The 27,263-nt window shown below is 39.5% G+C and overlaps 2 protein-coding genes across 2 annotated transcripts in view; both read right to left on the bottom strand.

Annotated features, from left to right (window-relative positions):
* LOC122408579 (laccase-like) overlaps positions 1-27,263 on the bottom strand; it is an 885,959-nt gene that overhangs the window by 390,239 nt on the left and 468,457 nt on the right. The window lies entirely within an intron of this gene.
* Positions 22,103-23,269, bottom strand: LOC122408580 (uncharacterized). The gene is made up of 2 exons (XM_043415438.1): positions 23,170-23,269; positions 22,103-23,086 (listed from the first exon to the last, which is right to left on the bottom strand). The coding sequence occupies exon 2, from the start codon at positions 23,078-23,080 to the stop codon at positions 22,493-22,495; it is 588 nt and encodes a 195-aa protein (XP_043271373.1). The 5' UTR covers positions 23,081-23,086; positions 23,170-23,269; the 3' UTR covers positions 22,103-22,492.

Here is a 27,263-nt window from a genome sequence, read left to right as displayed (position 1 = left end):
TGTTCTGCGTGTTCTCTTTTTCGTCCTCGACCCACACAAATTCTCCGGCTCTCCATCCTTTCCATTCTTCCGCCCTATCCTCTACTTCCCTCATCGGGGAAAGCATGTCCGGCACCTTAAACTCGTCCTTTAGCCTAATCAGGAACCACTGGCGCGAGATAAAGCGGAGAAGGAAATCTCGATCGGATTTTTGAGACTCCTCGATCTCGATTCGATGGATGATCCAATCCGTTTGGATCCCCTTCTCTTTCGTCGGAAACGAGGTCTGCGTTTTGACGCTCTGCATCCTCCTCCTTGACGTGTGCGGGCGGATTACCGCAATTATCGTCACGTCTTCCTCTTCCTTCCTTCCCTGTACTTCCTTCAAAATCTCCACTTCGTCCTCTTCTTTTACCCATTCTCCCTTTCCTCCGTCCGTCTGTTGCGCGAAGTTCTTTCGCCCAACTTCAGTCTGTGTGCTTGCGTCCATCTTCATGCCTATACCCGTCCAGAAATTTTCTCCCGCTCATTTCTATCTTTTCTTGTTTCCTTTTGTCTCTCCTACTATCTACTTACTTTTTCATCATCTTGTCATTCCTCATGCTTAGTGTGTCTAAATCTGAAATTTTTACCTGTATTCACGCCTAAAAAATTCCTAAGTCCCTCTGAATTCTCGTACTTCTTGATCTTCGCTCTTGAAACCACGTCCGTCTCGCTCGAGTGTCCGTTGTCGAATGACGACTTGACATGGCGGCCGGACCTCGCTAACGCTCGTGAGTTCGGCTGCTAACAGCGCCACTCGCCGATCGTGGATACTTCGGGAACTAATGCCTAATACTTCGTTTTCATGAACTTCCGGTCGTACCAACCGCGAGACACCATCGCAAACTTCTTATATTGTTTTTCGGTTGTTTAAATGGAATTTATTGTTAACTAACTTGAACAGTCGAGTAATTATGACTCTCTAATGCAATGTTGACCCTTTTTCGTAATGTCTTTGAGATTTCTAATAAAAATGAGTTTTTTTTTTTTTTTGTTTTTTTTTTTTTGCTCTTATTGCTAACAAAATGCTTCAGTATTTTGATTCTTTCTTTTCTTTCCATTATTATTAAATTTTTTCGGGTTTTTATGCGTTTTTCTGATTTTTAAATAGTCCCGTAGAAGAAATACGGATGGAGAATGCGCAACGGTTTTGTATGACGCTTGACGTGAAGTTTTGAAATTTTTATTGTAATTTGGCAATTTTTTGCATTGGAATCGTTTGGAAACAATATGAAAAGATTTGTTATATAGTTAATTAAAATACATCCTGGTAATTTTACTCGGAATCAGCAAATTTCATCAATTTTTGTATTTCTTGAGATTCGCGGCATGGTACATCCCTCTTTCTACTTCTGTCTCTGGATTTTCGAGGATAAATGTTGCAGTAGCTATCCGTTTTTTAATTCTGTATGGTCCCTCGTAAATTGAAAAGAATTTCGCCATTTTTTTGTTAACTGGATCGCTTACATTACACGCTTTTGCCAGAACTAGGTCGCCCTCATTGAAATTAATTAATTTATGCTTCTGATCAAATTTTTGAGCTCTTTCCCTACCTTTTCTCACTATTCTATCCCTGGCCAGCATTAATTTAGCTTCAATCCCTTCTTCCTCATTGAATTGTTCGTCTTTTTCTACCTGAATCCAGTTTTTCCAAATTCTTTGTGGTTGTATGTTTCTCTGAATCTCGACTGGCGTCATTTCTGTTATTTCGTGATGAGTCTCATTCATACAATCCTCTATTACTCGAACCCACTTTAACCAATCAGTATGCTTGTCAGTCAAAAACGTTCGGAAAAATCTACCGATCTCTCTATTTACCCTTTCGACTATGTTCCCTTGAGGATGACGAATAGGCGAGAAAACTGGCTGAATTCCTTCACTGGCTAATTTCTCTAACCATAATCGTGAAGTGAATTGTGTGCCGTGGTCAAATTGCAATTTTTTTGGTTTGCCGAACTCCGGAATGTAATGGTTAAAAATTTTATTGATTGTCGCCGGCGCCGTCGCCGCTTTGAGAGGGTACAAAACTACAAATTTAGAGAAAGCATCTATTGTTACGAGAATGTGTTTCATTCCACCTTTCGTAACTGGTAAGGGACCGAAAAAATCGATCGACACAATATCTCCCGGTCCCTCCGGAATGATATTTTGCTGTGCCGCATAAGAATGCTGGTTAGGAACTTTATTTCTTTGACAAGAATCGCACGAACCAAGAATTTGTCTAATTACGCGGTATAATCTCGGGTAAGTGAAATCTTCTTTTATTATTTTCCAAACTTTTTTCGCGCCTACATGACCGTACATTTTGTGTGTTTCAGATACGAGAAGATGGAGGATCTCTCGTGGCAAAACAATTCTCCAGGAATCGGGATTTATTTTTTTCAATAAAATGTTATTTTGAATTCGATATTTATCGTCTTGTTCATTTTGTATCCTCTCCCTAATTTCCCTGATCTTATCTTCTCTTTCTTGCCAAAGTCCTACCAGCCGAATCATCTGTTCTAGTTCCTGCGACGGTTTGATTGCTAACATTGTGCTAATCACCAATTCTTTTCCTTTCCGCCCCCCAGCATCTGGTGGATTTAATCGACTCAAAACATCCGCGACAACATTTCTATTTCCCGGACAAAACTCGAATTCAATATCGTAATCTTGAATAGCGAGAATCCATCTCGTTAATCTCTCATTTAATAATTGACAATTTTTTAAGAAAGTAATGGCTCGATGATCAGTAATTACTTTAATTTTTGCTCCGAGCAAATAAGTTCTAAATTTTTTTAAGGACCAAACAATCGCGAGCAATTCTTTTTCCGTAGTGGTGTATGCTAGTTCAGGACCCTTGAGCGTACGGCTCGCAAACATTATCACCCCCAAATCACCGTTTTTATCTTTTTGGGCCAAGGTGCCCCCCAAAGCATAGCTACTTGCGTCCGTTTGCAAAATAAATTCCCTTTCTGGATCAGGATGCGTTAGAAGAACATCATCGACAAATAAATCTTTAATCTTCTGAAAAGCGATTTTTTCATCTTCCCCCCATCGCCATTTCGTTTCCTTTTTAAGCAATTTCAAGAGAGGAATGGTTTCCTCGGCGTGTTTTTTCGTGAATTTAGTATAGTAATTAATTAACCCCAAGAAACCCCTTAACTGCTTTAAATTTCTGGGTGGCGGAAAATCATGAATTGCTTGTATTTTCTCTGGTTGTGGCTTTATGCCCTTAGTCGTCAAAATGTGCCCTAGAAATTCTACCTCTTGCCTGAAAAATTTTGCCTTTTTCAATTTTATTGTCATCCCGTGTTGTTGTAATCTCTCTAAAAGCTCGTCTAACTGTGCCATGTGTTCATCGAAATTCGAGGAAATACACAAAAGGTCATCGACAAAATTTATTACGTGATCCCCTAGACCATGAAGAATGATATCAAGAGCTCGCAATAATGCGGCGGTACTTGTTTTTAGCCCAAATGGCGTTACTTTGAATTCGTAGACTTTTCCCCTGTATCTGAATGCCGTGTACTTCATCGAATCTGGATGAAGAGGAATCTGCCAAAAACTATTTGTTAAATCTAGAGTGGTCATTACTTTCGCCGAATGGCATTTCTGAAAAATTTCTTCCATGTTTGGAACTGATTCGTGGTCATTTGCCATTACCTGATTTAATTTTCGCGCGTCCAAACAAAGTCTAACAGTACCGTCTTTCTTTATAACGGGAATTATTGGGTTTATCCAGGGACTATTTGATCTCTGAATTATTCCGTAATCTAACAATTTCTCTATCTCCCTGTCTACTTTTTCCCTATGCATTAAAGGTACCTCATAAGCGTGTGCAACGATCGGCGTTTCCGTCGTAATATCTAATTGATGTTCGTAAACCGAAATTCTTCCTGTGGTTTTACGAAAAACTTCCTTCCTATTCCATATTACTCGTTTGTGAATTTCTTTTTCCTTTTCAGAGAGTTCAGTCTGTCCTACAATTTCATCTATTTCCTCAAAAGTTATCTCCTCACTGTTTGTATCGTCAAAAATCAAATTTTGTATTGGCTCAAATTTTTCTTCAATATTTTCTATTTTAAAATTCATCTCTTGCTCTGGCTCAGAAATGTTTTCTTCACTCTGGTAAAATGTCTCCATGAATTTATTGTCCTCTACATCTTCAATTTTATTCAAATTCCCACTAACTTTATCTTTAATGTCTTCACTTTCTTCATCACCCTCAAATTCTCCTTTTTCAAAAACTATTTCAACTTCTTCTTCAAATACTCCAACAACTTTTTCTTTTTCAAATGACCCTTTAGTGGGCACAACATCAACAACTTCGTTATACTTAACTCGTAAAGACATCTCCTCCAAATTAATCAAACTTTTGAGCGGTTGCAAGGAATCAATACCGAGCAAAACGTCTCTAATCAGACCAGGAATTATTAAAAATTTAATGTACGTTTTTACTTTTCCAATCTCTATTTTTGCCATAATTTGATTTTTGACTTTTGTCATTTTTCCCTTTATCGCTCCTTTTACCGTCACTCCCGTGACAGGTAAAAGTGGACAATTTTTCAAAATCTCTTTGTTCTCTAAATAAAATTCTTCTGAAATTGTGGTAACTCTCGAACCTGAATCTACTAACGCAGTAACTGTTATACCCTCTATCTTAGCATAAATTTCTGGACATTCTATAATCGGCACGGCTTCTTCACTTGTTTCTTCTTTCATTAAAAATTCTCTTGTGTCCGTAAAAATCGTGTTGATGGCCAGTTTAATCTCCTCTGTTTTGTTTACTTCGCTTATTTGTTGGAGGTCCTCCGATAAACCATCCTGCGAATTGTCTTTCTTCTCATCTTCTGCCGTTGTACCTCGTTCGTTTTTCGTTTTTCGTTGACTAATATTTTCGAGCACGGGTACAACGTTTATTCGTTTCCCGCCGCTGAAGTTGAGGGTTGTGGTTCTTGATGGACCTCTATTGCTTGAATTTCTGGTTGTTGTCGTTCGTTAGTTTGACGATGGTCATTTGGATTATTCGGCGGCCTGTATCCTCCATTGTTCTGTTGCGGTCTCCAATTTGGATTCTGATTTTGTCGGTTATATCCGTTTTGTTGATTGTTGTTTCCATTATTGCGATTTTGCTGAGGATATCCGTTGTTTTGCCGCTGGTTGTAATTTTGTTGATAATTGTTATTGGGCCTTTGATTGTAGTTTTGCTGGTAATTGCGGTTCTGTTGATTATTCCAGCCGTTGTTCCAACCGTTACTAAATCCACCGTTGTTTGGTCGATTGTTTTGATTCCAATTCTGATTGCCACGGTTGAAATTATTTTGATAGCCTCCTTGGTTATTCCAATTATTTTGCTGTGGCATACGGAACGGTCTCTGTTCGTTTTTATTTTGATTTTGAGATGTCTGCGTGGCTTCTTTTTCCTTTTTTGAATTGATTGGTCCATGCCGATCCATTTTCCCCAGGAATTCAATCAATTGTTCGAGAGTTTTGAATCCTCGGCTGATTATCGTAGCCTGGATTTCATCCGTGTAGTGTTGCGAAAGTGATGCGATTATATCTTCATCACTGGGAGGAGGGATGAGATCCTTTGCAGCTCCGAAGATATGGATCGTGTACTCCACTTTGGATATTTTATTGTCCTTGTCCGAGTAGTGTCCGAACTCGAGGTCCTTTCTTACTTTTCTCTGCACATCCATACTCCAGAAGCGCTCCACGAATTTCTTCTCTACTTCATCAAAATCTTCAACGCGGTCCTCGATGAGTACCCACCATTCCTTGGCCGCTTTCTCCAGGCATTGCCCCAGCAAATATTTCATCTCCGTGACGGTCGGATTGGTGACCTCACAATACCTCCGAAATTCCTTGATGAATTTCATCGGTCTCCTTTTCTCTGATCCATCATATGTGGGAGGTTTGATTTTGATTTTATTCGGATGCATGTCCATCGGCAGCATCGTCCGAATCCGTTCTCTTCTTTCCTCTTCTTGTTCATCATCGGATTCGTCGTCAGAAACTTCTTTGCTCGGTTTTGGGACGATCCGTGTGCTCTCCGTATTGGGACTTTGAATTTTGTCTTTTCGTTCGAGATTTTCAACCCTTTCTCTGATTGCGCTCACATCCAGTTGCATTTGCGCCACATTGACCTCGGTTACAGCACTTTTTGACTCGTTGTCCTGTACGATTTTTGTCAAGCCCGTTACATGTCGTTTAATCGGATCATAAATTTTATGGACGTCACAAGCAATTGTGGCTTGCAATGTCTTGAATTTCTCTGTGAATTCAGCCCTTAAATCACTAGTGGCCTGATTATTTCGTGCAATCTCGTTGGCCATGCTCTGGACTTGAGTCTTCATTTCCTTCATTGCTTCGATTAAACTCATTAATAATTCGTGATTTAATTCACCGAATTCCATTTTCTCTTTATTTGATTTGGGAGTACCAAATTCCTCTAATCTTATTTCTTCAGGATTCTCGTCAATTTTATCCAAATGCAAACCAAAATTACCGCGAGATTGATTAAAAATATTCCCCGCTCCTGGAGGAGGAATCGAGGTAGTTAAATCGACATTTTGAACACCTGCACTATTGTCCTCGGGATTTTGAAACCCTGAATCTCTCGCTGTTTCGTTTCTTTCGGTCTTTTCCGCCATTTTTGTATAACCGATAATTTTCATTCAAATTTAAAAGTAATTTAAGCAAAGTAGAATATCCGCGTCCCCCTGCAATACCTGCCCCACGTTGGGCGCCAGTTGTAACGAAACGCTCTTGCCGACCTGGCCTGAACGCCGCCACGCGTCGGTTCGAGCAACCTAAATAATAAGGAGCAGGTATGAAGGAAAACGCGGAAACCAAGAATTCTTGTTGAAAATTAAAATAATCAAATTTATTCAAATAACTGATTGAATTTTGACAAAATAAAAAGCTTCGCGATTGCTTTTGATGATTAAAACAGTTTGTTTTTTTTTTTTTATATTGTCTTGCGTTGTTTTACCGGATCTGGCGAGAAATAGACCCGAAAGACCCGAAAACGTTGCAAATTCTCTGTCTGAGATAATTTTTAATTTCTCAATTTTCGAATTTTAATTGTACAAAAATAATAATTAGAAATAAAACAATTTTAAATTTAATGGTTGCGTTCGTTCTAGTCTCTCGACACGCCTCGAGCTTAAAAACCTCTCAATTCAATGCTTCGAGCTATAATTCGTTTGACGCGGTTTTTCCGATGTCCTGTCACGCTTGTATTCTAAAAAAAAAAATATAAATGAATCCAAGAGGATCTCTTCGCTTTTACAATTTTTCAATTTTGTTTTGACTCGATATAATTTTTAACTCGATCTATTGCCTCTTGGATTTTTGTTAATTCTCTAATTTGCGTTAGGTCTCCATACCCGGCCAACTCGGACAAGATTTTTATCAATTTTGAATTTTAAAATTTTAATTAACCCAAAAAAATAATTTTACAGCTCTGCTTTTAACGATCATAAAATGACAAAATAGAATCTACTATGGAATATGACAGGATAGCGTAGACCACAGGCTCTGGGATTGAAACGTCACCGAATCGCTCCGAGATCCTGTGCATCCACTAGGTTAGGTAATTCACCGTCCACGGGCTCTGGGATTGAAACGTCGCCCAATCGCTCCGAGATCCCGTGCAACGGAAATTTGGAAAAACTAAGAGTGGACCCTGGACTCTGGGATTGAAACGTCACCGAATCGCTCCGAGATTCCAGGCATCCAGGAAAATTTGGAAATTTTAGAGGTTAGGTGCGGACCCTGGACTCTGGGATTGAAACGTCACCGAATCGCTCCGAGATTCCAGGCATCCAGGAAAATTTAGGAAAGGAATTTGTGAATTTAAAAGCAGAGTGCTTGGTCAGTGTTGTCAGAGAGGTCCGAGTTGATCCTTGAGGCAGGGAGAACTGAATGCCGAATGAGTCGCGCAGCGCTTCTTATACCCGTGTCCCCACCATAAAATTCTCGAGCGCCGAGAATCTCCGTTTTCGCTCGGTTCTGCGCATCAACTTGTTACGCCCTCTCCGATTGGCCCGTTGCCATGATCCGCGATCGCCTGTTGGTCGAGCAGGCTAGCATACGATGCGCAGACTACCGCTTTTTATGATTTACAGCTTATTACGATGTTAAACAGTAAAAACTTCAATCTGATCAAATATTACTTAATTTCTTCTTCAATTTGGCATTTTTATTTGTTTTAATATGATTCGTAAAATTATAATCGCTAAAAGTCACGTACGCGTCCTATAGCCCATCAACGCTCTGCCCGCGCATGCGTCGTAGTCGCTTTTTACATTTTTCATTATTACGTTAATTCTGTTACATTGATTTGACTTCGGATCATTTTTCTTAAACTCGTACTATTTTTCTGATGATTTTGATCATATTCACGTGCTCGGGCGACTTAAAATAAAAAAAAACAAAAAGAATTAATCTGGATAAAATATAGCGCGGCGAAGTTCAGAGCGGCGCCGGTAGCCCCGCTCAGGCTCATGCCTACCGGCCTAAGATGGCCGCCACCTGTCAACAGCGACGAGCGTGGTCGCCGCGATGTTTTGTCCGCGATCTAAAGATCGCGGAGTTTCGTTCGTTTCGACGGGCTCGGGCCGTCGCGCGTGTGTTTCGTTACAGTATATTGAATATTTCCAGACCATGTTTGCGATTGGCATTGTGGGTTGAAAAATTCATGTCTGTAAGTCTACACTTGATCATTTTTGGATGTGATCAAATATTTTGTCTGCGGATAACCATGGAGACATACAAAATTACAGCATTTTGCTTGCTTCAACATGCATCGTATCTGTCACTTTTTTTTTGAATGTGTCATAATAAGTTTCAAAAATGTGGTTCACATAATTTTGAAGTGTTTTTCCCTACAGCACCAAAGTCTGTATAGCTGGTACGTAGCAAGTACCTATGAACTTTGATATTTCTGTGAAATAGCAGGTATGCCAATCTTTTAGCTTTTTGGTTCCGACTGGAATATATTAACGAAGATATTCATTACTAAAGTCTTCACCTATTTATTTCTGAATAGATCTGAAATTACTGTCTTCAGAAACTAATGCACAGATACATGAAACAATTTTGATTTCTGTTCTCTTTCAATTGCGCTGTCTTTTTTCTTTTTAACTATGGCTCTGCTCTTTCCGATCCTTGTTTTGACTCCATCGGTTTGCAGCGGATCGATGCATATTATTAATTGGTTGCCTAATATGTGTCCTATGATTTTCTACTATTTCTTCATGCTGATCGTGGTAACGTGATTCAAGAGGTTTCCAATTATGATCATCAATCGCACATGTTGTACAACAGATTCTCAAAACAGTTTCTGGTCTTGATATAAGTGTAGTTATTCTTTTTCCACCTGGTCTGTCGAGTAATAAATTTTGAAACTTGTTCCAAAAAGTCTTTGGATGCTTTTTTTCCTGATAATATGAAAATTTGAATCTTCGGAATGCGGTAGGCAAACACAAATATTGACAACAATACTTATGAAATGACGTGTATGTTGAGTATTCCTATTCTGTAAACTGCAAATGTGGAATTATTGGTGAAAACATTCATTACAAAAAGTGTACAGTTGCTCAGTTTTCGATGCGATTAAGTATAATACCTGCCAACATCATGGAAACCTACAGAATTTCTGAATGTTATGTGCGCTATGTGATTTTAATGTAACATCATGACTTCTAACAACTTTCCACTCTAATACTATAGATTTGGATCATTGAAATACAGCAAAAATCTGCAAACTATAAAATTTATATACTGTGCCATTCATTTTATTTTTTGACTCCCACCGTAACACAAATATGAAGTGAAAAATTCATTACAAAAGTCTTCAGTTGCTCATTTATGGATTTTCTGTGGATAAGTATATCCATAAAAAAAAAACTTGGAAATCGATGCTTCATTCTTCTTATTTGATTCGAACAGCTAAATCAATTGAAAAAAATTCCATCTAATTTACGTGCAGCATTAAAATTTATTATATCAATTCGAGGCCAAGTATTTTCTAATGAATTGAAAAAAGTTACCACTTGAGTTACGTGCAGCACTAAAATTTATGATATCAATCAGTGGACAAGTAGTTTATTAGTAACTCCAAATTTTGACATTATTAAACTGTTCTAAGAAGCTTTTAAATCCAAAAAAAAATCTAATGAAAGATAATCATTTGTTACTCTATGGTGACAGAGACTTATAAGAAAATCGATTTTTCTCAGACTTTCAGGATCCTTTGGTATTATTCACAAAATTCAATGTCGATTGGATCGATACAAATTATGTTTAAATAAGCGTTGAAAGTACTTGTCCGGCCCATCACTTTCCGTTTAAATTGTTTATCCAAATAAAAATCAGGGCTTGTCTAGAACTGATGGTTCACAAGTCACAAGTATTCATGCAGAGGAAATTGAGATAATTATCTTCAAGTAATTTTTACTTAGTTGCACTAATTTAATAAAAAACGGAAACAAATTATTCCGCAATATACAAGGGATTTTATTCTGCATCGATAAATGAAACAAATTGTACATAATATATATGTTCAAGCTTCCAAAATAACTGTCCAGTTTATATTTAATGATGTCAATTTTTACTTCCTACTTATTCTTCCAGCGAACGAATTCCATACGGAATAAGAACTAACCAATACTATTATTAAAAGCATTAAACTAATAATGAATCGCATTTCAACAAATTTTTAACCAGATTCTGCCGTACAATTTCGTTTTTTTATGATTGATTTTTTATTGAATGAATAGTGATGGGCCGGACAAGTACTTTTAACGCTTATTTAAACATAATTTGTATCGATCCAATCGACGTTGAATTTTGTGAATAATACCAAATCATCCTGAAAGTCTGAGAAAAATCGATTTTCTTATAAGTCTCTGTCACCATAGAGTAACAAATGATTATCTTTCATTAGATTTTTTTTTGGATTTAAAAGCTTCTTAGAACAGTTTAATAATGTCAAAATTTGGAGTTACTAATAAACTACTTGTCCACTGATTGATATCATAAATTTTAGTGCTGCACGTAACTCAAGTGGTAACTTTTTTCAATTCATTAGAAAATACTTGGCCTCGAATTGATATAATAAATTTTAATGCTGCACGTAAATTAGATGGAATTTTTTTCAATTGATTTAGCTGTTCGAATCAAATAAGAAGAATGAGGCATCGATTTCCAAGTTTTTTTTTATGGATGGAATTATCAGCAAACACGATACCATCAATGTACTTGTCCCAACCTTTTTTCCCTAGGGGAAGTTTATGGTTTGATATTACGTCTTTTTTCTCGAAAGTTCCTTATTTATGTTTTGATGAATATATAATAAACCGAAAAATCGGTCTTGAAATCATTTTGGAAACGGATGCCTCATTCTTCTTATTAGATTCGAACAGCTAAATCAACTGAAAAAAATTCCATCTACTTTACGTGCGGCATTAAAATTTATTATATTAATTCGAGGCCAAGTATTTTCTAATGAATTGAAAAAAGTTACCACTTGAATTACGTGCAGCATTAAAATTTGTGATATCAATCGGTGGACAAGTATTTTATTAGTAACTCCAAATTTTGACATTATTAAATTCTTCTAAGAAGCTTTTAAATCCAAAAAAATCACATGAAAGCTAGTCATATGTTACTCTATGGTGGCAGAGACTTATAAGAAAATCAATTCTTCTCAGACTTTAAGGATCCTCTGGTATCATTCACAAAATTCGACGTCGATTGGATCGATACAAATTATGTTTAAATATGTGTTAAATATGTGTAGAAAGAATGCTAAGAGAGATGAGAGAAGAAGCGAGGTGGAATGCAAAGGAGCTGAAGGAGGATATAGCGAAGATGAGAGAAGAGATGAAAGAGAGAGAAGAAAGGTGGGAGGAAGAAAAGAGAGAAGTTAAGAGAAGGATTGAGTTAATGGAGGACAGAATAAGAAGAATAGAGGAAAGAGGAAGAGGGGGAGGAACGGAAGAAGAGGAGAAAGGAGTAGGAAACGAAGAGGGAAAGAGACTGGAAGAAATAGAGCAAAGGGTACAGATGATGGAAAGGAAGGAGGAAAGGCGGGAAAGAGAGGAGAGAAGAAGGAAAGTAATAATAAAAGGGGTGGTGGGGGAAGGGCCGGCAAGAGAGGTAGCGGATAGAGTAATGAGAATGGTAGGGGTGGAGGGAAGAATGGAAGAGGTGAAGGAAATAGGAAGAGGGAAGGGAGGAAAGGGTGAGAGGGCATTAGAAGTAAATCTGGGAAGTGAGGAAAAGAAGAAAGAGGTGATGTGGAATAAAAGGAATTTGAAAGGAAGAAGAGTATGGATAGAGGACGACCTAACCTGGGAGGAAAAAAGAATTCAGTGGAATCTAAGGAGAATAGGGGAAGAGGAAAGAAGAAAGGGGAGAAGGGTATGGGTAGGACAGGGAAAGATAAAGATCGATGGCAGAACGCTATGGTGGGATGAGAAAGAAGGGGGCTTGAGGAACTGGAAAGGGGAAAAAGTGGAAACCGGAGAAGCGGAGCACGAACGGAGGGAGAGGGAGAGAAGCGTGCACAGGAAAACGAGGGAGATAGGACAGGAAAAGGGGACAAAAAACGATTGAGAGAGAGGGGGGAAGAGGGGGAGGGTGAAGGACAAGAAAGAGAGAAGGGCGACGAAACGTGGAAAATCTGCTTCTGGAACGTAGCAGGGGTGGGGAATAAGGAAGAGGATTTTTGGAGGGAAATGAAGAATTGGGAGGTGGTAGTTTTGATAGAAACATGGCAAGAGGAAAAGGGGGCTGAAAGAATAAGCGGGAGACTACCGAAGGGGTACAAGTGGAAGAGACAGTGGGCGAAAAGAGAGAATAGAAGAGGGAGGGCGAAGGGAGGGATGTGGATAGGAATAAGCGAAAGGTTGGAAATAATAGAGGAGAGGAATTGGGAGGAAGAGGAAGAGGAGGGAATAATAACGGGGAGAGTGCAAGCAGGAAAGGATACTTGGACAATAGTAGGAGTGTATGTACAAGGAGATATGGGGAAAAAAATAAGGAAGATGTGGCAGTGGATGGAGCGGCAAGAGAGTACGGAAACGACGATAATAGGAGGGGATTTTAACGCGAGAACAGGAAGGGATGGGGGGAGAGTAAAAGGAGTAGAGGAAGAGAGAATAGAGAGGAAATCAAAAGATAGTGTAAAAAACGGGGATGGAAAGAAACTAATAGAATTGGTGGAAGAAACGGGGTGGGAGATTCTGAACGGAAATATAGAGGGAGACGAAGAAGGGGAGTATACATACACAGGAGGAAGAGGAGAAACGGTAATAGACTACGTAATAGGGGATGAGAGAACGAGAGGAAAAGTAAGGAACGTAATAGTGGAAGACAGGGTGGAGTCGGACCACCAGCCTTTGGTGGTGACAATAAGGAAGGGAGGAAGGAAGAAGGGGGGAAGAGTAGAGAGGGAGATAAGGAAAGGGAAGGGCGGAAAATGGTCAGAGAGAAAGAAAGAAGAATATAGGAGGAAGATGTAAAGAATAGAGTCGGAAGAAGGGGACATACAGGCAACAGCAGAAAGGACAAAAGAGAAGATAAAAAGAGTGATGAGGGAGAGCGAGGAAATAGAGGAAGAGAGGGAACAAAAAAAGAGAGGCGAATGGTGGGACGAGGAGTGTATAGGCAGAAAGATGGAGCTGAGAATGCACTAAGAGGTTGGAGGGAGGAACGGGTGGGAAGAGAAGAGTACAGGGAGAAAAGGAGGGAATACAAGGAGCTGTGTGAAGCAAAGAAAAAAGAGGAACAGGATAGGTTGATTAGAGAGATAGCAGAGGCTAGGACAGAGGAGAAGGTATGGGTGATAGTGAACAGGGGGAGGAAAATTAGGAAGAAAATAGACGAGAGAATATCACTGGAGGAGTGGAAAAGATATTTTATGGAACTATTGGGGGGAAGAGAGCAAAGAGAGGAGAGAAGGATATACAGGGAGAGGCAAGGGCAGGAGGAGGAAATAAGCAGAGAGGAAATAAAGAAGGCGATAAAGAAAAAAAAGGAGGGGAAAGCAGTGGGAGGGGACGGAATACCGAACGAAGCATGGAAATACGGAGGGGAAAGGACGGAAGAAAGGGCGTGGGAGATATGCAGAAGAGTGTGGAGGGGAGAGGGGTGGCCTAAGGAATGGGAGGAGGGGATAATAGTACCAATAGTGAAAAAAGGGGAAGGAAAGAGGGAGGAGGAGTATAGGGGGGTTACGGTAATGCCGTCGCTATATAAGATATATGCGACGGTGTTAGCAAGAAGACTAGAGAAGGAAGTAGAAGAGAAGGGGATTGTGCCACCGAACCAAACGGGCTTTAGAAGAGGGACTGGAACAATAGACAGCATATACGTGATGAATTACCTGGTGGGCAGAAGATGTGTGGAAAAAAATGGGAAAGTAATAGCGATGTTTGTGGACTTAAAGGCGGCGTTTGACTCTGTGGACAGAAAGACGTTGGTAGAAACGATGGAAAAAAGGGGAGTAAGGGAAGGGATAAGAGAAAGGGTTAGAGAGATTTATGAGGAAACGAGGAATAAAGTAAGGGTAGGAGGAGTGGTAGAGGAGGAATTCTGGACCGTCAGGGGGGTGAGACAGGGCTGCCCACTGAGTCCGGCATTGTTCAATGTATTGATATCGGACCTAGAGGAGGAAATGGCAAGGGGGAGATGGGGGGGGGGGGGTAAAGATTGGGGGAAGAAGAATTTGCACGTTGGCGTATGCGGACGATGTAGTGATACTGGCGGAAGGGGAGGGGGAGATGAAAAGAATGATGAGCAGGTTGGAGAGATATCTAGAGGAGAAAAAACTGGAGCTGAACACGGAGAAGACGAAGGTGATGGTTTTTTGGAAGGGAGGGGGGAGAAGGAAAAAGATAGAATGAAAATGGAAGGATAGAAGAATAGAGGAAGTGAGGGAAGTGCAATATTTAGGCTTTTGGTTTAAGAGTAACGGGGGGTTAGAAAGGTATATAAAAGATAGAGTTAGGAAAGCGGCGATAGTAATGAGACAGGTGTGGGGGATCGGGAAAAGAAAATTCGGAAAGAACTGGGAGAGGAGGATGTGGCTTTACGACTCGCTGGTGTGGACGGTGATGGCATACGGGGTGGAAATATGGGGATGGGAGGAGTGGCAGGGAATGGAAAGGCTGCAAGATAGGTATATAAGGTGGACGATGGGCTTAGAATGGACAACACCAGGGTACATGGTAAGGGAGGAGACGAAGAGGGAGAAAATAAGGACAAGAGCGGCTAGGAGGGCATGGAAGTACGAGGAGAAATTAGAGGAGGGGAGGGGAAGCGAATTAGCGAGAATCTGTTGGGAAGAGGCTAGAAGGAGAGAGCAAGGAAACAGGGAGCTATCGGGATGGGAAAAAAGAAGAAAGGAAAGCAGGGAAAAGGGGAGGGTGGAGGAAAGACAAAAAATGGAAAAATGGATGGAGAGAGACAGGGAAGAACAGAAAGAAGAAAGGGAAAGGAGGATAAGGGATTCGAAATACAACAGATGGTATAGAGAGATAAGAACAGAGGAAGTCCCAAAATACTTGAGGTCAGGTTGGGGGGAGGAAAGATACAGAAGGATAGGGAGATATAGATTGGGGAACGAAATGAGAGAGGGCCAGTATTGGAAGGGGGTAGAAGATAAAAAATGCAGAATATGTGAGGAAGAGGAAGAAACATGGGAGCATGTATTAGATAGATGTGGTGGAGGGGAGGAGTCAGAGAGAGGAGTAGGAGAAAGAATTAGGGAGATTCTGGATCAAGAAGGAAAGGGGGAGGGATGGATGAAGAAGATGGAAGAAAGGAGGAGAGGGAGAAGCGAAGACCGAGGAGATGAAAGAAGAGGCACAGATGAATGAAAGAAGGAATGGAATGAAAGGGCGGAAACGGAAGTCGGAGACGGGGAGAGGGAGAGGGAGAGGGGGGAGTGAGAGGGGTGAGAGGGGGAGGAGAAGGAACACAAAGGCGGAAATAAAACGAATAGAGCAATAAGGATGTAAAGGGAAAAATGTAAAAAGGTAGAAATAGATGGAATGGAAAATGGAAAGGTAGAAGGCGAATAAAGGCGATAGTAAAGTAAGATAGAAGTAAGACGACGCGTTAGATGTAAGGTAGAATAAGAAGGAATAGAATAAGAAAGAGGAAATGTGAAACAGGAGGATGTAACCCTTATGGGAGTCATTAAATCATTCAAACAAAACATTTTTATACTACATGTAACTTGGATAGTAAATTTTTCAATGTCTTCAATATTTATGAATTTTTTTGAAATTTTTTTATTTTTCTCACACAGAATTTTTTCGATTGTTTTTTATTTTTGTTGAATTTTTTTGAACTTTTCAATTTTTCGTTTATTATTTTTATAGAATTTTTTTCCTGGTTCTAAATCTTTTTTCTATGTCATCCAGAAACAAGAGACCATCAATGTACTTGTCCCAACCTTTTTTTCCCTAGGGGAAGTTTATGGTTTGATATCACGCCTTTTTTCTCAAAAGTTCCTCATTTATGTTATGACGGTTATAGGATTTTAGTATAAATTTCTATGAATTATTTGCTTAGTACATTTTTATAGATTGCATTTTCATACGAACATTTTTTATGGGATAATCTTTTTCATGAAATTATCAGCAAATAAGGGACCATCAATGTACTTTTCCCAATCTTATTTTCCCTAGGTATGATGTTCGGCTTATAAAGTTGGCTTCCACCATAAAAGACCAATTTTTCGTAAAAATTGTAGTAAAAATATTTCATCACAAGTCTGCCCTTGAACTTTAGAGATTTTTTTCCTTATACTCTTATATGTTATGCCTATTAGGAACTCAACAGCATGGAGGAATCCGGGATAAGGCCCGCGAAAAGAATTTCGGTTTATAATGTTGGTTTCCACGTAAAAGACCAATTTTTCTTCAAAATTGTACTGAAAATATTTCGGCACTGGTTTGGTCTTGGACTTTGGTGATTCTTCTCCTTGTCTTCTAATATGTTTTGTCTATTGGGAATCCAAGAGCATGATGAAATGCGTGTTGTGGGCCATAATATGATTTTCGGCTTATAACGTTGGTTTCCACGAAATAAGATCTATTTTTCGTTAAAATTGTACTGGAAATATTTCGTCACAGGTCTGTCTTTGGACTTTGGCGATTTTTTTCCTAGTCCTCTAATATGTTTCATCTATTTGGAACCCAAGAGCATGGAGAAAATTGTGTTGCGGGCCGAGATATGATTTTCGGCCTATAACGTTGGTTTCCACGAAAAACAACAAATTTCTCGTGAACATTGTACAGAAAATATTCCGTCACAGGTCTGTCCATGGAGTTGGGCTATTTTTTTCTTCGACTCTAATTTTCTATGCTTATTGGGAACCCAAGAGAATGGTAGAAAGCGGGTTGGGGGCCGAGATATGATTTTCGGTTTATAACGTTGGTTTCCACGAAAAAGGACCTATTTTTCGTCAAAATTGTACTGGAAATATTTCGGCATTGGTTTGTTCTTCCACGTTGGTGATTTTCCCCCTTATCTTCTAATATGTTTTGTGTAATAGGGACCCAAGAGAGTGAAGAAATGCGTCTCGTGGGCTGTAATATGATTTTCGGCTTATAACGTTGGTTTCCGCGACAAAAGATCTATTTTTCGTGAAAATTGTACTGAAAATATTTCGTCACCTGTCTGTCATTTCATCCAAAACGTGCCCTCAATGAAATATATTTCCAAAGTTTGCAAGTGGCCGCAGAGGTGCAATTATCCACAGTTTGATAGTTGCTGAAAAAAAGTACCCGAAAACTTCTAACATTTATTATGCCAGAACTCAAAGCAGCAAAAAAAACTAAGCGAACTTAATTCAACAAAGAAACAGAATTCAAAGACGTTTAAGGTACCTGCAATGGTTTTGGAGGAAAACCATTTCAAGACAATTCAGAAATTAATTTAGAAATTCGAAAACTCACAATGGAGTAGAAAAAGGAAAATTGAAGTATCTAGAAAAGCGGAAAACTTTTGTGATGAATCTTCTAGATTACATGATACGGTTGGAGTAAATGATTTGAATGATTGGCACACATGCTGCAACACAGAAATATCAAAGTTTGGAAGTATTCGCTGTATATCAGTCTTTCAAACTTCAATACTATTTGAAAAGGAACACTTAAAAACTTGCCGAACCAAGTTCCATTACATATTACCATAATCAAAGATAAGGGGTATATATATTGTAACGGTACTCTTTTCTGTTAGACCACCCCGTTACGCGTAGATTCGAGCTTCTTATAGAGTAAAGGAGCAGGCATGAAAGAAAAACAAAAGTGAGGGGAAAGATCTGTGAAGAAACAAAAAGTTTATTCAAAATGTGGTTTGTGAGTCGTGTACAATGAGAATTTTGGTTCGCGCAAAGGGACTTGTCCTTATTGCTTTTGGTATTTTTCTTTTATAAAAATATGATCGCACGCTGATGACTCGACCTCGCCTTTAAACATTGATTTCGCCTTTAGAACGGCAATTTTCGCAATTACGGATAAATTCCGCAAGTAAAGAATTAGATCTCGCAAATTAAAGAATTAACTTTTCCAAATTAAGGAATCAATCTCGCAAATTAAAGAATTAACTTTTCCAAATTAAGGAATCAATCTCGCAAATTAATTATTGATTTCGCAAACTAAATAATTGATGTCGCAAATTAAATAATCGATTTCGCAAATTAAATAATTGATTTCGCAAATTAAATAATTGATTTCGCAAATTAAATGATTGATTTCGCACACTAAATAATTGATTTCGCAAATTAAATGATCGATTTCGCAAACTAAATAATTGATTTTGCAAATTAAATAATTGATTTCGCAAATTAAATAATTGATTTCGCAAATTAAATAATTGATTTCGCAGATTAAATGATCGATTTCGCAAACTAAATAATTGATTTCTTACAAAAGTCAAGTCGATCTTAAGTTTTTGCCTTAAACGTTGGCACCTGTCAACCGGAATTCAGTCCACCCAGGAATCTTAAGGCAGAACGAACCCGAACTGCCCCCGCCCTCCTGGCATGGAAGGAAGGATTCCCCCAAGAATCTTGTGACCGAACGGAGCCGAACGGTCACCGCCCTCTTGGCAGGAGAAGGATGGGTAATCTGGCAGAAATCTTGGTCCAGAACGAAATCGAACTGTCCCCGCCCTTCTGGTCAGATCGGTGCCCCAGAGTGGAAATCTTGAACCCAAACGGAGCCGAATGGGGCCTGCCCTTCCAAACTGAGTCGGTGGTGATCTACGTTTTGCAAAGCGGATTCTGAGTTGCGAAGTCAGAATCGGCTGGTGAATTGCGTGTGCGGATCTGAGTTGCTCAATCTCAGATCGGCGTGCGGAAGCGAGTCAAGCGTGATGAGGGCAAGACTGGCTACTGAGACTCGCTCTCGATGCCTTTTTATACTGGGCCGATACAACAACGCGAAATAATCATAATAATTTGGCGGGCTCGCTCGCTTATTAAGATCTCGAACCTTCGTTTGCTCTAAAATTCCTGGTTGGCTAATTTTATCCTCGGTGTACTTTATTATTGGTCGCTTAATTTCGACCAATAGTGAAATTTCGTTTTAATGAACCGCGCCTGTGCAATAATTCATACTCGCCAATGGAGACTAAGTAATTTTCTTATTGGAGATTGAAAAATTCGCCTATTGGCGGAGTTTTTTGATTGGCTCTTACGAGCCTTAGTCGCAGTGACGCGCGAAAACTATTTAAACTTGAATTGATTGCTTTGAAATTGTTTGATAAGTTTTTCTTATTTTATGAAATGAATTTGCTCTGACATTGCCACTGGTTAGTTCGCACCAAAATTTCTTATTCAATTCAGTCTTTTGTTGTTGACGAGAAATGATTTATTCAATGAAATTAATGAAAATTGGTTCTTCGGGTGATCTATGTGGTGCGGGTCGATAAGCGAGCCCGTACGCTGGCGCCTCTCGTTGAGTGATACGCGTATCGCTCGTTGCCGTCGGTAAGGCCGTACGCTCTATGGTCTAGTTCGTCTCAACGCCCCCCAGAACAAAAAAGGAAATTTGAGACTCGAAAATTTTGTTTTTGTTCTCAAAAAAAAAACATAAAATCGTGGATCGTAAATAACGCAATGCTAAGTCGGGGCAATGGGAGGACAGGGCGATGATCGACGGTGGTGATGATGGCGGTGGCCTTGGAAGGTGTTGATGAGCTCCTTGCCGATGTTGAGGGGCTCGTGGGTGAAGTAGTTAGGTCATAAGCTCAACCTCTTTTTCCTGTTCCAACTCCAGATCCAGAAACTCTAGATGTTCGCGTTGGCTAATTTCTGTGGCCACTGGATCGAATGATGCTGGAAGCTCCCCATCCAGAAGATAATGGATCTCCGCAGGTGATGCACATTGGATATCATCGAGAAGGCAGTAGTCGTATTCACCGTATTGAGCAAATTGATTTTTTACAAGGGTCTCTCCTAGGTTGATTTGATGTGGAGTGATGAAAAGTTCCACCTCGTGTCCCTCTCGGGTCGGATGGTCTCTGATAATGGTGATTCTTGACGTTTTGTTGACCAATTTTTGTTTGTAATGAGTACTGCAGGTCATCTCCCACCGATCTCCGTGAAAGGGCTGGATATTGCCGATGTAAGCCTTTGTACAGAATGGTGGTATTGCGTCATATTTAAGAGGTAGTTTGAATAGATCATGGAACGGATGGACAAGAGTTGTGCCCCAATCAATAAGTTTTAGAGTTGCCTCGCCATCTTCTATGTGTAGTAGTTCACCTCGACACATACTATCCCCTTCCATGACAGCATAATAGTTGTTCGATGTTGGCCCCGTATACGGGTATCCGCCGACGATGTCGAAAAGCATCTCCTCCTCAAATTTGCCCAGCTCCTCCAGCTTGATTGGTTTAGTATATGTGAAATTCGTGGGGTTGAGAAACTCCAGGATTTGTATATCGAAGGTGCCTTCCCAGCTGATTGGCCATGGTGATGGCATCTGGACGCCAGGAACGACTTGGTGAATCATTTTTGTTGGCTGGATACGAGCTGATGAGTTTGTTCGAGTTCGAGGTGTTGCTACCAACTTGGCTGGTCGCTGACTGCTGAGCAGTTGCTCGGCTCACCCGGTTTTATACCGCTTCGGCGCCTCCCTCTTTTCGTGCGGCCGCCTCCCTCTTTTTCTGTCTGCGATGTTCTGATTCGTCGATTCGGGGAGTGGGGGTTTACAATTTTTATCCCTACCATTCAGCTAAAGTGCTGCCCTCTCTTTTAGTGACGTTTGAGATTCTTAATTTTGATGTCACTTGAAATAATAACAGTAATGAGAACAAAACTCTTGATAAATTTGAAAAGTTGTGGCAATTTCAGGCGAATTTCGAGTTTTCTATTTATTTGACACCTTGGATAATATTAGCCTGTGTTTAAAGGGGAAAGAAAAATACCAAAATTCGTTCTTTTTCAAAAGAAAATAAATCTTGTCTTTATTCAGTCTTTCGTCTCGACAAATTGTTTTGTCGGACTCGGTTCCACTCTGTCGGCATTAGATGCTCGATAGATAACAAAAAAAAAATAATAATACTCGTAACATTTTTTATAGCAAAGAGAGCTTATCGTGATATCTTTGTTATTTCACACAAAAAAAAAATTCTTATCCTCAACTGACTTATAAAAAAAAATATAATCTTTGCTCTATCACAGTCCTTCAAAAACAAAAATAGCTTGTCTGTGTAGCGTTTGTAACTCAAAAAAAAAATCTATTCATTTGATTTTCTGCTCAAAAAAAAATTATTTGAGGTCAAAAAATGTAAGCTTCCCGCATAGACAAGTGTCGCTTATTTGGTACTTCTCTAAAAAAAAAGAAAAACTTCAGTCTTTCCAATGATTTCACTCTTCCCTCGAAAAAAATATGTCTGCGCTTTGTTTGATAATCAAAAAAAAAATATTTCGCTTGGTGAATAATGTTCGGCATTGATCGTCGCGAATTTTAAGAGACTTCACCCAATCTCAAACAAAAAAATTTATCTGGTTAATATTTGTCAAAATGAAAAGAAAAAAAAAGAAAAATTGCACTAAATTCCTTGCCAAAAAAAAATGTAACAAAAATGTGTGATATGTTTCCAAAAATAAATCACTTTGTTCTTAGTGTTCTAAATCACGTAAGGAAGCACGCTGGATTCCTTAAAAAAAAACTTTTCTTTGTTCTTCATAACGCCGGAGCACACCCTACTCTCTAAGTCACGTAAGGAAACCCGCTGGGTTCCTTAAAAAAATATCACTTGGTTTATAATAACGCCGGAGCACACCCTATTCTTCACTCTAAGTCACGTAAGGAAACACGATGGGTTCCTTAAAAAAATATCACTTGGTTTATAATAACGCCGGAGCACACCCTACTCTAAATCACGTAAGGAAACACGCTGGATTCCTTAAAAAAAATTTAAATTGTTCATAATAACGCCGGAGCACACCCTATTCTTCACTCCCTTCCCTTTCTTTCCAATAGAACTCTTCCGGCTTCCATTCCCTCCATTCGTTGATGTTAGCCATTTCTTCTCTATATTTTTGTCTTTCTCTCTTCTCCGCTTCCCTTCTCCTTTTTCTTAGTTCTATTTCCCTTTCTTCCATTGCCTTCTTTTTCCGAGTGGAAGCCCACTCCCCGGTTGTGAGAGGTACTTTGAAATTTTCCCCCCCGGGTTCGTCACGAATCGGAGAGAGAAGAGTGGGGAGTCGAAACTCCTCGACAATTTGGCGGAATCGGGACTCCTTGATGAAGTCATTGAGCCTGTTAGGGTCAGATCTTTTTCCCTCACCGATTTCGATGGGCACGAGCCGCCACAGAAATACCTGCGTCCCTTTGTTTTTGGGCGCTGCGGTCTGACTCGCCGTGGCCTGTTTTATTGACCGTCCCTTCCCGATCTTCTTATATCCCGCCGGAAATCTTTCTACCTCCTTCGATCCCTCTTCCTTTTCTCTCACCTCCCACTCTCCGCAACCACCTGTCTGCATCGAAAAGTTTTTCCTTTCGATCGGGTCGATTGTTTGCGTCGATACGTCCATGTCTCTCTATGAATGATTTTAATTTTACGTTTAGACCCTTTCCGTCTACTTAATTCATTGTTTTAATACGATTTAAGTGGAGAGTTTACCTTATTTCCTTAACTTTTCTTCAATTTTTGCTCGTGAACGTCTGCTATACATGTGGCTCTGGTTTAAAGGGACAAATTGCTCGAAAATTTTTTCTGAGGTGTGAAGTTGGTCACTGCAAGAGTAGTCCGTAGAGAATATAGGGTAACATGACCGTTCTTTCCCGAGAATCTTTCCAACCCGTGAAATTTTTTGATTTTTCTCATGTCAACGTTCCAATGTAGCGACACTATTTGTCATTTTCATTTTCCATTTGAATTTCGTACTTTTTTAAATTCGCGGTATGGTACATGCCCCTTTCCACGCCATTTTCAGGGTTTTCAATTATAAATGTCGCTGTGGCGACTTGCTTTTTAATCTTATATGGGCCCTCGTATATTGAGAAAAATTTTGCCATCTTTTTGTTGGCAGGGTCGCTCACGTTACAAGCTTTCGCTAAGACTAAATCGCCAACTTGAAATTGAATTAACTTATGGCTTCGGTCAAATTTTTCGGCTCTTCGCCGCCCTTTTCTTTCGATTCTGTTTCGCGCCAACATGAGTCTTCTTTCGACCGGATCGTCATGTTCATTCGTTAGGTTATCATTTTTTTTTATCTTCAACCAATTATTCCAGATTCTTTTCGGCTTTTCATTCTTTTGAATTTCTATTGGGGTCATTTCGGTTGTCTCATGGTAGGTTTCGTTCATGCAATCTTGAATGACTGCTACCCATTTAATCCAGTCCGTATGTTTTTCGACTAAAAATGTTTGGAAAAACCTGCCTATTTCTCGATTAACCCTCTCAACAATATTGCCCTGGGGATGTCTAATGGATGAAAAGATAGGTTGGATTCCCTCGCTCGCTAATTTTTGTAACCAAAGACGAGAAGTGAATTGAGTCCCGTGATCAAACTGCAACTTTCTTGGTTTACCATGTTCAGGGATATAATGGTTGAAAATTTTGTTTATTGTGGCTGGAGCAGTTGCGGCTTTTAAAGGATATAGTACTACGAATTTTGAGAAAGCATCTATTGTGACGAGGATGTGTTTCATTCCCCCTTGAGAGGGTGGCAAGGGACCAAAATAATCGATCGACACGATATCTCCTGGCCCCTCGGGAATGATATTTTGCTGTGCGGCATACGAGTGCTGATTCGCGACTTTATTCCGTTGACACGAATCACAATAAGCGAGGATTTTTCTTACTAAGTGATACATTTTTGGATAAGCGAAATCTTCCTGAATTATTTTCCAAACTTTCTTGGCACCAATATGGCCATACATTTGATGTGTTTCTGAGACTAATTGACGGAATATTCTTTTTGGTAGCATGATTTTACTTGATTTCAACAAAATGTTATTGTTTATTTCAAATTTACTATTTTCAGGGTTCTCTTGGTTCTCAACTTTAACTTTTATTTGACGGAGATTTTCATCCCTCGTTTGCCAGTCTCCCATATTCTTAATCATTTGTTCTAACTCTCGGGAAGGTTTTGTAGCAAGCATGGTGTTAATAATTAGTTCTTTTCCCCGTCTGCCCCCCGTATCCGGTGGATTTACACGACTTAAAACATCCGCGACAACATTTCGTGCTCCAGGACAATATTCAAACTTTATATCATAATCCTGGATAGCCAAAATCCATCGTGTTAGTCGTTCACTCAACAATTGACTATTTTTCAAGAAAGTTATAGCTTGGTGGTCTGTAATGACTCGAATTTTCGCCCCAAAAAGATACGTTCTCAATTTCTTTAATGACCATACGATCGCGAGCAATTCTTTTTCTGTAGTGGTGTACGCTAGCTCAGGTCCTTTCAGCGTCCTACTAACAAACATGACCACTGACAATTCGTTATTATGATCATATTGGGCGAGAGTGCCTCCCAACGCATAATGACTCGCGTCGGTTTGTAACATGTATTCTTTATTTGGGTCCGGATGTTTAAGCAAGATGTCATTCATGAATAATTCTTTGATTTTTTGAAAAGCGATTCTTTCTTCATCTCCCCAATTCCATTTTGTTTCTTTTCTTAATAATTTTAAAAGAGGGATCGTCTCTGCTGCATGATTTTTCGTGAATTTTGTATAATAATTTATTAGCCCGAGAAAACCCCTTAATTGCTTTAAATTTCGCGGAGCTGGAAAATCATGAATAGCCTGTATTTTTTCTGGCTGGGGTTTTATACCCTCGGTGGTTAAAATGTGTCCCAGAAATTCAACTTCTTTGCGGAAGAATCTCGCCTTCTTTAATTTGATGGTCATTCCGTGACTTTCTAATCTCTCTAGCAATTCATCTAGATGTTTCATATGTTCCTCAAAGCTGGAGGAAAAGCATAGCAAATCATCAACAAAATTTATCACGTGGTCTCCGAGACCCTGTAGTACAATATCCAAACCCCGTAATAAGGCCGCCGTGCTTGTCTTCAATCCGAAAGGCGTGACTTTAAATTCATATACTCGACCACGGTATCTGAAAGCTGTGTATTTCATCGAATCAGGGTGCAATGGTATTTGCCAAAAACTATTTGTCAAGTCCAGTGTCGTCATGATTTTAGCAGAGTGACATTTTTGAAACACCTCATCGATGTTTGGAACCGATTCATGGCTACTCTCCATTACTTGATTCAATTTTCTTGCGTCTAGGCAGATTCTAACAGAGTCGTCTTTTTTGATCACTGGTATTATGGGGTTAACCCATGGACTACTCGACCTTTGAATTATCTCATATTTGATCAATTTCTCAATCTCTTTATCAACTTTATCCCGATGTACTAATGGAACATCACATGCATGCGCCACTACAGGTGTATCTGTTGTGATTTTTAATTCGTGTTGATACACAGAGATTCTACCCGTGTTTTTCCGGAACACATGTTTTCGATGCCACAAAATTTGTCTGTGGATCTGTTTCTCATTTTCGGGGATTTCGGACTGATCAACGATTTCATTTATTTCTTCCCAAGTAATTGCATCATTATTCTCTCCCGGGTAATTCAAATTCTGGATTAGCTGCACACCTTTTTCTCTCATATCTGGCTCAATAGTTTTATTTTCAAAGTGGTTACCCCCTTTTAGTTCTTTCCCTCCTTTGACAGTTTTGATTTTCTCCCCCTTTTCTTCTTCATAGTTTTTTTTCATTACTGATTTATCTTCCTTTTTTATCTCATCGTCCTCTTTTACTTTACTTATTTTTACTTCTTCTTCGTTATTCTCTTTTATTCTTTTATCTTCCCCCTTTTCAATATACTTCTCCTTGATTTCTTCACCCATCGCATTATCTTTATTTTTTTCTTCTTTAATTTCTCCCACTATTTTTAATTTCTTTTCAATCAAAACTGTCTCCATTCTTTCTTCAATTTTCTTTTCTCCCATACTCTCGTCTTTAATCATTTTTCTTTTCTTTAATGACCCCACCGTGGGTATTTTTTGAGTGATTTCATTATATTTTACTTGGAGACTCATTTCTCCCAAATCAATCAAACTCTTTAAAGGTTGGAGCGAGTCTACTCCCAATAATACATCTCTTATTAAGCCAGGTATGATCAAATAGTTTATGTAGGTTTTAATTTCTCCAATTTGCGTTGCAGCCATTATTTGATGTTTAATCCTTGTCACTTTTCCCTTAATTGCTCCCTTCACCGTGACTCCCGTCACAGGCAAAAGAGGACAATTTTTCAAAATGTCTCTGTTTTCAAGATAAAACTCCTCCGAGATCGTGGTTACTTTGGAACCCGAATCAACGAGAGCCGTCACCTGAATTCCCTCGATTTTAGCATAAATCTCAGGACATTCGATTATTGGGACTTCCTCTTCATTGACTTCCTCTCCTAATAAAAATTCCCGGGTATCGCTAAAAATTGTGTTAATCGCAATTTCATTCATGGGCTGTGCCTCTATCTCTCCATTTATGCCATTATTCGCTTTCTTTCTCGTTGTACCTCGCGTCTGTATACTCTTTTTTTTTCTCTGTTGGGCGCGGGTACAACGCCTACTCGTTTCCCGTCTTCGAGGTCGAGGGCTGAGGATCTGATGTGACTTCAATGGTCTGAATGGGAGGTTGTCTCGAGCTATTGCCTGGCACAGGCCTGGGGCCGCTATTATTTTGGGGTGGTCCCC

This window comes from Venturia canescens, chromosome 3 (assembly GCF_019457755.1).
Source record: "Venturia canescens isolate UGA chromosome 3, ASM1945775v1, whole genome shotgun sequence".
In the NCBI taxonomy this organism is placed as follows: domain Eukaryota; kingdom Metazoa; phylum Arthropoda; class Insecta; order Hymenoptera; family Ichneumonidae; genus Venturia; species Venturia canescens.
Note: the sequence above shows the minus strand (reverse complement) of the source record. Positions and strands in the feature narration are given on the sequence as shown.